The sequence below is a fragment of the Denticeps clupeoides genome, chromosome 4 (assembly GCF_900700375.1).
Source record: "Denticeps clupeoides chromosome 4, fDenClu1.1, whole genome shotgun sequence".
Classification (NCBI taxonomy): Eukaryota; Metazoa; Chordata; class Actinopteri; order Clupeiformes; family Denticipitidae; genus Denticeps; species Denticeps clupeoides.
The window spans coordinates 10,246,068-10,257,375 of record NC_041710.1 but is presented as its reverse complement, the minus strand read 5'-3'; the positions used below and the strand labels follow the sequence as shown (position 1 = coordinate 10,257,375).

General features: G+C 42.0%; 1 protein-coding gene across 1 annotated transcript; it reads left to right on the top strand.

Annotated features, from left to right (window-relative positions):
- On the top strand, positions 1-11,097 carry afg3l2 (AFG3-like AAA ATPase 2). The gene is made up of 17 exons (XM_028978454.1): positions 1-204; positions 2,174-2,273; positions 2,399-2,476; positions 2,947-3,074; positions 3,594-3,743; positions 3,850-3,924; positions 4,771-4,895; positions 5,398-5,671; positions 5,766-5,903; positions 6,222-6,375; positions 6,638-6,745; positions 8,415-8,540; positions 8,679-8,789; positions 8,883-8,998; positions 9,695-9,895; positions 10,004-10,198; positions 10,440-11,097. The coding sequence occupies exons 1-17, from the start codon at positions 109-111 to the stop codon at positions 10,680-10,682; spliced, it is 2,418 nt and encodes an 805-aa protein (XP_028834287.1). The 5' UTR covers positions 1-108; the 3' UTR covers positions 10,683-11,097.
- Positions 11,098-11,308: the final 211 nt, after the last annotated feature.

The following is an 11,308-nucleotide window of genomic DNA, read 5'->3' as shown; positions in this document are numbered from 1 at the left end:
ACTCCCAGGCTGTGACGTTCGAAGCGCAACTCATGATGGCGGAGAGCACGTCGGCCGTCGCCGCGCACCCCCTCCTGTCGTGAACGCCAGTCCGGCGCGGTGGGCGCGATGGCCCACCGATACCTGTTCCTGTCGAGGGGCTGCAGGACCCTCTTCCACGCCCCGACCGGCCCGCACGCAAGGCCTGCGTGCAGCGTGCGCCTGGTAGGTCTCGGGGCTAGCGTTAGCCCGGTTAGCACGCCGGCGGTGTGTGTATGGGGTGCCCTGTTGCCCCCGCTGTGTCGTCGCTTGTTTTGCATGCTTTTCTGGCGCATATAACTCGACTCGAGCGTTGACGCTGCGTTCCTTGTTTACATGTCAGCTAGCTGGACCGCTGCATTTCTCCACGGCTGACAGCGCGACGCGCGTCCCCGCGTCCCCGGCGCCCGGCGACCTTACCTGCACGTAACGCGTCTGGGTCAAATTAGAGACGATCGTGCAATCCTGTTAGCGGCCGACACGCCTGCCTCAACTCCACTGAACTGCTTGCTCTCCTGTAATCGTGTACGGTACATTTTGTACCGTTCACATGACGCCCTCATCCAGAGCGAGTGAAGTGATTGTCACATGTGATACACAGCAGCACAGCACACGATGCACACAGTGAAATTTGCCCTCTGTATTTAACCCATCACCCTGAGTGAGCAGTGGGCAGCCATGACAGGCGCCCGGGGTGCAGTGTGTGGGGACGGTGCTTTGCTCAGTGGCACCTTGGCGGATCGGGAATCGAACCGGCAACCTTCTGATTACAGGAACGCTTCCTTAACCTTTCTTCTTTTTTTTTTTTCGTTAAGAAGAAGTGAGTAACCAGTAGTTACCTGGTTAAGTGTCTTATGGTGATGGAAGTGCATTGATTTGGTGGTATTAGCCTACTGCATAACACACTCGCCTATGAACTGGAAGACTATGAACCACTTATTACCATTGTGTCCCTGAGCAAGACAGGGGGACTGTCCCTGTCACTACTGATTGTAAGTCGCTTTGGAAAAGGACATCTGATAAATGATGCTGAATGTAAATCTCTTGCTCATGGACACAATGGTAGTAAGTGGGGTTTGAACCTGTGACTTTGTGGTCTCGTTACCCACAAGGCTTCAATCGCCCCTATAATGTGACATAATCTACTTGCCCTGGGGTGTTTCAAAACCTTTTCCTCAACAGTGAACCCCACAGAGCACCACGGTTCTCATTAAAAGGCCAAACCAGCCAAAATATTCACACAAACCTTTCATCATTTTTCTGTTTTAATTTCAGGCTAATCACACTCTGGCACTCTGGTTGATAAGCAGTGATTTGCTGGAATATTTACAGCTTTGTTGTTGTAAAACCTTTGTAAGCGCACTGTTGCCATAATATCAGCTGTGTTAGTTGAACGTGGCAGGTGATTAGCTGGAGACATCACGAGCATGTTTTACTATACTAACTAAAACGTAATGTGCTGTACAGACTATAAAAGAAAAGTTAAATTTTTTCTGTACACTGAACAAGGACAAACAGGACGATAACATGTAGTATGCTTGTAAGTGGATATGTTTGATATTTCAAACAGAACACACAAGACAATAGAAACGGGCAAAAAGAGCAGAGATGTGCAATGTGAATTGAGATGTGCAAAATGGATGAGATGTTGGGAGGTGCATAAGGCTGGAAGTGTATTGATTGTTGAGTTTAACAGTGTTTTGGTGATGGCAGTGCATTGAGAGCTCTGCCTGCTTGGGGGAAGAAGCTCTTGCAGTGTCTATCAGTTACAGTTCTGATGCTGTGGAACCGGTAGGAGGGAGAACAGGGTGTGTAAGGGGTGGTGTGAGTCCTTCATAATGTGGGAGTAAGTGTTGCAACAGCCACAAATAATCTTTAATTATGATCACATGATCAATGGCTGTGAGGGAGTGTATTTGTTACACATACAAAAATGTCTGACTTTTTTTACTTTTTTTTTTTTATTCAGTTTTATAGCATCACAAAAGCTAAATGATTCACAACGTGAATGTCCATATTACATACATTTAACAAATATTGTCTCATCATCTTTATCATCTAGATCATGTAGAAAAAAAACCATTAATCAATTTGGCCACCCTTGTATGTGAGAGATTACTTTTAAGTATGTTTTCCCATTTTATCCTCAATGAAGGCCTCAACTGCAGCTGACTGTTCATTGGAACCTGAAAAGGCATCCTTTCTTTCAACCTTTCTGGGCGAGTACAGAAGACTATGTTCCAAACCACCAAAAGGTATTTTGTTGTTAATACTTTAGGCTTAGCAGAAAATGACCTTTCACCTTATTGCCTGTTTAAATGACCTCGTGTTACCACTGATTTTTTTAGTTTTTTTTTTTTACTATTATTCCTCCTTGCAGGATTTGAGAAGTACTTCCCTAATGGCAAGAACAGTCCTAAAACCAGTGAGCCTAAAGCTGCTAATACAGAAGCTAAAGGTGAGTGCATCACCTTTCCTAATCCACACTGGCCGATCTGCTACTAAAATAGCCTAACCAGTGTGCTGTCAAGCTTTTTACTGGGTATTGCAGAAAAGGTGCCACTGAGCAAATTACAGTCCCCACACATTGCTCCTGAATGCCTGTCATGGCTGCCCACTGTTCACCAAGGGTGATGGTTAAAAGCAGAGGACACGTTCCGTTGTGTCACCGTGTGCTGTGCTGCAGTGTTTCACAATTACAATCACTTCACTTTCACTTTAGTAGTATTAGATTGCATACAAAAATACATCCAAATGTATACATTGATGCTTTGTTTTTTACTTTGTAGTAGTTGGCTATTCTAAATTTAATGGGGGTACCCCAGAAGTGCTCAAAAATGTCACCCCTAGGTCCAATTATGGTTAGAAACATTTGTTGCCTTAGGTTATTTTTAGGCCTTATTCTTTGTACTTCGTATGTCATCACAGAGGCCAAGACTGCCAATGGTCAGAAGGCCTCTGGTAGATCAAGTGGAGGTGGTGGGGGCAGCTCAGGTGGAGGAGGGAAAAGGGGAGGACGAAAAGATGATTCTACCTGGTACGCTCGTCTCTTGAAGGTAAGTTTGAACACAGCATCGATTGGACTTCAAGACTAATTGTTGCTGAAAAAGTCTCTCTCTCTCTCTCTCTCTCTCTCTCTCTTTTTATATATATATATATATATATATATATATATATATATGAGAATCACACACACGCACGCACGCATGCATGCAGATATTCCACCATGAAACATTTCCACCTACCAGAGTAATTTACCACATGAACAATGTCTGGACTGGAGTGTTTGTTTTTTTTTTTTTTTTTTTTTTTTATAAAAACAAGGACCTTTCTAAATGACCCTAAACCTCTGAACTGTAATGTTCTACACAATACACACCCATGTCAAAATAATTTCTTAACTTTTTCAGCCTTATCCTTTTTAAAAGTCCCTTAAAAGATTTCCTTGTTTTTCTATTGAATTGTACCAGAACTTATTGTGCTCTCTCTTTTTTTTTTTTTTTTTTTTTTTTGTCCTGTCTAATTTAAGTGAAAAGTCACCTCCTTTGTTTTCTTGTTCTTTTCTAAATGATTAGGGTGATATTCCGTGGGATGATAAAGACTTTCGGCTGTGCCTTTTGAGTTGTGCGGCCTTCTGGTCAGCGATTGCCTACTACTTCTTCCGCGATGGAGCGAGAGAAGTTACCTGGAAAGACTTTGTCAATCAGTATTTATCCAAAGGAGTTGTAAGTTTTGGTACAAATGCGTCAAATAATCCTCCCCAGCACTGATAGCGCCTTTCATATTTTGGTTCATATATATGAAATATTTGCTTTCGTTTTCTCTATCCAGGTTGACAGGTTGGAGGTTGTGAACAAACGTTATGTGAAAGTGGTCTTTTCTCCTGGGAAGACCCCGGCTGATGGAGTGAGTATTGCTTATGTTGACCAGCAGAGTGCAGTCCATCTCTTCAGATTGACAATTTCATCTATAAGGCTGTCGTCTTTGGAGGTTGTGTTTTCACAATACATCACTAAATGAGTAGGTACACAGTGCCCTAAACCAGAGGAGATTATCATTGGTAAAACAATTAACATGGTAGAATATTATCTCACAATTTAGTGCTGCTAATTTAATACAGTGGGGTTCATTGTTTTTGGGATTTCTGCAACTACCACCACATCTTAGAGACTAGAGTTGGTTTCATGGCAGTCAGGGCAACATAATTTCAGAATAGACTTATTATTATAAAATAATATGTGGTGCTTTCAAACTATGCTTGTGATTTAAGTTTGCTAAATTACTTTCCATAGGATAATGATAGTGTGGAAGAAATTTAGTTTCAGTTTTAGTTTAAGATGATTAAATGTTCACAATGTGTACACAGGTCTAAAAGAAGACTATCTAAATTAGTAGACTCCATTGGTGGTCCTGAAGAGCACCCGTTTTGCACATATTTACATCACATTTACGACATTTATCAGACACCCTTATCCAGAGCAATTTACAATCAGTAGTTACAGGGACCGTCCACTCTGGAGCAATTTAGGGTTATGTGTCTTGCTCAGGGACAAAATGGTAGGAAGTGGGGTTTGACCCTGGGTCTTCTGGTTCATAGGTGAATGTGTTATTACACCACACCTGATTCAGTTCAAGAACTGGCCGGTAGAATAGAGTTGGTGTGTCAAATCCATTAGACATGTAAACCTATATATGTAACATAATGAGCATTTGTTTATTCTGATTGCTTTCGAAATCTTGCCCTCTTCCCAGCAATATGTGTGGTTCAACATTGGAAGTGTGGACACCTTTGAACGCAACCTGGAGACTGCTCAGCTGGAGATGGGTATTGAAGGAGAGAACAGGCTGCCAGTGGTCTACTCCACAGAGAATGATGGGTATGGTTCAGAAAATCTAGTGTCTGGTTAGGTGCAGGCTCAATTTCTATTATAACGTCTGGGTCGGATCGAGATAAACGAGTGGTCAGCAAACACGAACCTTCTAGGTCTATTGTACCTATCCTTTCCATTTGATTTCCTGCTTGTAAATTAATTATTAATTAATTTACTGTTAAATTGTTAATTTGATTTGCAATTCTTGGCCACCATCGCCAGGTAATGCGTTTTCATTATTTTGAGAGAAATGCGAAAATGGATGGTTAGGAGGTAAATCGGAGGCAAGTCTCTGGCGATAATGTTTTAATCCCGCTCATTTTGGGTCTGAATCTGTTGGTCTCAGGCCAGGTTGGGTTTTTCTTTTAAGGCCTGATCACAGTTTTGTCAAACATTGATCTCCCAGCCATAGGGACAGGTTCAACTAGGGTTTGTGCAAAATTAAGAACGAATTTCAAACTTTTTGGGGCCAACGAAGCTCTTCCAATTTCTGTTATATGTTTCACAGGTCCTTCCTGGTCAACATGTTGCCTACAGCATTGATCATAGGATTCCTGCTGTTCATGCTTCGCCGTGGTCCCGCAGGGGCGGGTCGCCCTGGCAGAGGTATGGGTGGACTCTTCAGCGTCAGCGAGACCACAGCAAAAGTGCTCCGTGATGAGATCGACGTTAAGTTCAAGGACGTTGCTGGCTGTGAGGAGGCCAAGTTGGAGATAATGGAGTTTGTCAACTTCCTCAAAAACCCCAAACAGTACCAGGATCTTGGGGCCAAGATCCCAAAGGTTGGTTAATGGAAAGATGTGATTAAGTTGGTGTTTTTCAAATCATGGTCTTCTGGAGCTCTTTGTATACTCTCATCAATGAATTATCTTTAAGGGTGCAATTCTGACCGGTCCTCCTGGCACAGGAAAGACCCTGCTGGCCAAGGCAACAGCAGGTGAAGCCAATGTCCCCTTCATCACTGTCAATGGTTCTGAGTTTCTGGAGATGTTTGTTGGTGTGGGCCCAGCCAGGGTATGTAAAGATTTTGCACACTCTTGACTGTTTCATAAATTAGTAGTTTTGTTTAGCTTTGTTCCTTAGTACTTTACTTCTTAGATCTGATTTACAATAGTTGTTGTAACGTATGGGTATAATTCTCACATAAGTAGTATTATTTCCTACCTGACTGAGACTGAACAGTTTATGGTGCAGAACGTGATTGACCACAAATTATTCTCTCAGTGTGTTTCAGTACACAGGTACAGGTACCTTTCCTAAATTTGTGTCCGATGTTGTAATTCATATATATATATATATATATAAATATAATTTTTTTGTTCTGTCTTCCAGGTACGGGACCTGTTTGTACTCGCTCGTAAAAATGCGCCTTGCATCCTCTTCATAGATGAAATTGATGCTGTTGGGCGGAAACGTGGCCGAGGGAACTTTGGAGGGCAGAGTGAGCAGGAGAACACTCTCAACCAGCTACTGGTGGAGATGGATGGTATTAATCTTCTAATTAAAACTGGCTTGTTGCAAAGCCAGTGTGTTAAATGAAATCACTCTTGTAAAGTGTTACTTTATTTTTCTATTTTTTTTAACAAATATGCTCACACTATAATTATATTTACAGAACTGTATACAGAGGGAAGTGAACTAGAAATCAAACTGTGTCCTAATGGGCCTCAAATTATCACGTAATTTTTAAGAATCATGTTTTAATATTTATGCTACATACTGAAATTACTTATTTTCTTGTTTAATAGGTTTTAACACGGCAACAAATGTTGTTGTGCTGGCGGGAACCAACAGGCCAGATATCTTGGATCCAGCCCTGCTGAGACCTGGCAGATTTGACAGACAGATCTACATAGGTACGGACCTCTTCTACCAAATGTTCACTGTTATGTAGCCACTATAAAAGACAGAGAGTGGCTTTATACTTGAATCTCTGTCAGTGATAGATGAATTACAGAAACATACTTTTTTACTCCAGTAAAATTTTTTTTTTTTTTTTTTTTCAAGTCAAGTCAACTTTATTGTCAATTCTGCCACATGTACAGGACATGCAGAGAATTGAAATTACGTTACTCTCTGACCCATAAAAATAACATTAAATACAAAAACAGTAACAGTAACGAATACAGAGTATAAATACAATTTAAAAAGAAAGGCACAATATACAATTTTAAAAACACCATATGCAAATAAGGGCACATGGTGGAGAGTGCAACATCAGGAGAGTGCAAAAACCAATAGTGCAACAGAGTTTTAAGTTTAAAGTGACGAAGTGAAAGTGAGGTAGATGGCAGACCAGAGCTGCACAGAGTGACTGGTGCATGGTCAGTTTGTGTGATTTAGAGTTCAGAAAGTTTGTGGAGCAGAAGAGGGGAGTGAGGGGAGTGGGGGCAGAGCCGGGAGGGAGTTGATTTTCCTGACCGCCTGATGGGTGAAGCTGTCCTTCAGTCTGCTGGTCCTGGCCTGGAGACTCCGCAGTCTCCTCCCTGATGGCAGCAGGCCATTCCTCCAATAAAATTTTTACTGGAGTAAAAGATAAAAAGAATTTGCCTTCAAATGAACTTAAGTATCAAAAGTCGAGTGGTTTTATTGTGGCTCTGTCTAATTTTTACATAATTTTAGTGAAATGCCATTAATTACTCTTTATAACATTTATCAGACACCCTTATCCAGAACAACTTATCAGTAGGTTTAGGGACAGTCATCCTTGAGACACTCAGGGTTAAGGGTTTTATTGGAGGAATTTTTTTTTTTTTTTCTTTTTTTTAAAAGTGTCTTGCTCAGGATTGTGGCTTCAGACCACCTTTATTTTTTGGCACAGATTAAGTCTTTGGAATTCCCTGAATCTGAAAACTGTAAGACTGAATGCTAGTAACGATATTGAAAAATACTGTTTTGTGTGATCAGTATATCATATGACTGTTTGAATGGCATAATATAGGCAAAACATATGATATATGTATTCTATGCATTTGAAAGACTACATATATCATAAGTTAATGTTAATGCAGCACACGCGAAATTCACATTTGTCTGTGCATCTGCTCATTTCACATGGCGAAATGGGGAAAAAAAGATGCCATGACACACAGAGTTTTGAAAAATAACTGATAATCTGTCTGCATGTTTGGTTTGGTGGAGCTGAGTACAACTTCACTCCAGTTGCATCAGAATTAAATTTCCTTAGATTAGACTGTGAATACTTGTAACACTGCCTCTGCCCAATACAATTTAGGCACAAAAGGCATTTGAAAACATTAGATTTTTAAACATAAAAAAATTACCGACTGCCTTTGAGTACCATTAAAAAAAAAAACAAAAAAAAAAACCCAACTTATTCAACAACTTACCATATACTACTGATCTCTGTGAATCCCCTCATCTCACTAAATTGACACATCTTTTTGTGCATAGTCTTTAACTAGATGTAGCTTTCACAGTGCTTGCTTTTAACTACCTCTGAATGTCGCAAACCACTGGTCATTTGTTTACATTGTAATCATCATTAATCTCAAATTTGTGAAGGTCCCCCAGACATCAAAGGCAGAGCCTCCATTTTCAAAGTGCATCTGAGACCTTTGAAGCTGGCTACCATGCTTGATAAAGATTCACTGGCCAGGAAGATGGCTGCACTCACACCCGGCTTCTCAGGTGAGAACATTTCGATTAATGCATCAGTTACTTGAATAAGATCACTTGACAAGCTTAAACCAGATTGGGCCAAAACATTGCAAATGTTGGTGAGTGTGTTGCTATGTGAAAGGGAATTCTGATTCATTTTTTTTGCAGGTGCTGACATAGCAAATGTCTGCAATGAAGCTGCACTTATAGCTGCTCGTCACCTTTCTGATGCAATCAATCAGAAGCACTTTGAACAGGCCATAGAACGAGTCATTGGAGGTGATCGCAAGGATTTCACAAACATACACAAGCTTCTATTGTGTTTTTGGAAGCGGAGATGTAAAACAATTCCCATGATTCCACTGAATTCAGGTCTGGAGAAAAAGACTCAGGTCCTTCAGCCTGAGGAGAAAAAGACTGTGGCATATCATGAGGCTGGTCATGCTGTAGCTGGGTGGTTTCTTGAACATGCCGACCCTCTGCTCAAGGTACAAATAGAATCTACATTTACAGTCATATGCCCTTATTCAGAATGACTAGTTACAGGGACCCCCTCAGGGTTGAGGGGGTTGCTCAGGAAAATAATGGTGTTTTGACGGGAACCCCTGTATGTGCCTGGATATATTTTGAAGATCATTGGAATAATTGCTTGGATGCTGCTGTATGGCTTTTTGCCAACTACATGTGTAGATCAACTACTAGTTGATATGGAGTAATTTTATTTATTGTATGTTTTGGCCATGATTCATCAGTCTAGATGTCAGTAAGAATGTAAAACTAAATATGGGCATCTGCCCCCTGACATGAGTGTTTTTCTATTTGAAATGATCATTGTAGATTATCACACACAGACCCTCTGATGGAGCTAGTTACACTTAAACTGACTTAAATATGCTGTGTTTGATAAAGTGTCAAGCTCTGTATTTTTTAAGTAGCCTTTTTATCATATCCACCCATATTTTACAATCAATAACACTGCACTTTCAAAAGTCCATTCAACACATTCGAATGGATGTGAAGATTATTTACAAGTTTCATTAAAATAATCCCTCCCTGCCTTCATCACCGCAGCACAGATTCCTGCGTCCTTTCCAGCAGTTTTTGGAAATACCCTTGCACTAAAGTGCATTGGAATGTCAACTCACTAAAGAGACATCTGCTATGTCTTGTTCAACAACCAACAGGTGTCCATCATCCCCCGGGGTAAGGGTTTGGGGTATGCGCAGTACCTACCCAAAGAGCAGTACTTGTACACCAAAGAGCAGCTGCTGGACAGGATGTGCATGACGCTGGGTGGGCGTGTTGCAGAGGAGATCTTCTTTGGCCGCATCACCACCGGGGCTCAGGACGATCTGAAAAAGGTCACCCAGAGTGCCTATGCCCAGGTAGTTAACGCTTTGTGTAAGGTTATAAATGGGGGATATGTTTTGCCGCTGTTAGCAGTGTTGTGGTCCTCACTGATTGTTGGTTTCATCTGATGGCTCCATCCGCAGATTGTGCAGTTTGGAATGAACGAGAATGTTGGCCAGGTCTCCTTCGATCTGCCCCGGCAGGGAGAGATGGTGCTGGATAAGCCCTACAGCGAGGCCACGGCCCGTCTTATTGACACTGAGGTGCGCTGCCTCATCACCCAAGCTTACGAGCGCACCCAGAAGCTCCTACAGGAGAAGAAGCCAGAGGTTGAGAAGGTACTAGTTACTAGTTTCCTGATATCTCTTCTGGATGATAATGATTATAAATGTGATCCATGCATTTGTTTTTGCTCCATTGCAAGTTCTTATTTTAAAGATTATTATTTCATTTTATGGGTATGAGGTGCTGTTGATTTTGTTTGGACGTTTGTCATCAAAACAGAACTTTTAATAAAAATTAAATCACAGATCTCGTCTAGAGCTAAAGTGATTGAATGTTGTTCTTGTGCTCCATCAGGTGGCACTGCGTCTCCTGGAGAAGGAGGTGCTGGACAAGAATGACATGCTGGAGCTGCTTGGCCATAGGCCGTTTGCCGAGAAGTCAACATACGAGGAATTTGTGGAAGGTACTGGGAGCATGGAGGAGGACACCTCCCTGCCGGAAGGGCTAAAGGACTGGAATAAGGAGCGCAACAGCGAGAAAGAGGAGACTCCAGAGGAGCAGGTGGCTCGGCAGATTAAGGGGGGTATGCCTTTCTAGAGCCTGTCCTTCCGTCTGGTGAGGAAAGGGCCAGGAATGTGGGGCTGGAGCTCAGTGAGGTGGGGATGTTTCCTGCCGAGGATCGGTCCAGGGATGAAGCTGGTCAGGTGGTATAAAAGCCCCAGTTTGCTTGGCCTTCAATTATATGGGGTGGCTTGTGCACACAGTAGGTCTGGAGTTCTTTTAAGATGGTAGCAGCAGGTGGCTTGCATGGTACCGGTTGGGATCGCTGCTCCAGTCTATGCTGAACAGAGAGAGAAGTAATGGGAGCTGATGCTGGACATCTGGAAGGAAGGTGTGTGTGGCTCTTTTACACCATGAACCACACTGCCTTGTATCAGCGTAGTATCTTCTCACCAGATAACCAGCATGTAGTCTTGACTTCATAGGTCTGAATTTGATGTTGGGGGGGGGGGGGGGGGGGGGGGGGGGGTGGGGGTTAAATGTCTATATATTTCACAAAAAATTGAGTACTTTTAGTTTAATGAATTTTATGACTTAAGAATGTAACAATAATACTAGTTTATTGTAATGTACCCCCCCAAATATTGCTTCTGTGAAGTTGGTCAGAGATGATTTTGCTCTTTGGTGTTTAACCTGCCAGAGGAACACATTGTGCAACCTGA

Bases quoted from the DNA above. Each gene is read 5' to 3' on its own strand.
- afg3l2 (XM_028978454.1), top strand. From the start codon at position 109: ATGGCCCACCGATACCTGTTCCTGTCGAGGGGCTGCAGGACCCTCTTC. The intron at 6,376-6,637 runs GTATTAATCTTC...CTTGTTTAATAG, and splicing joins GCTACTGGTGGAGATGGATG to GTTTTAACACGGCAACAAAT. The intron at 10,199-10,439 runs GTACTAGTTACT...GTGCTCCATCAG, and splicing joins AGAAGCCAGAGGTTGAGAAG to GTGGCACTGCGTCTCCTGGA.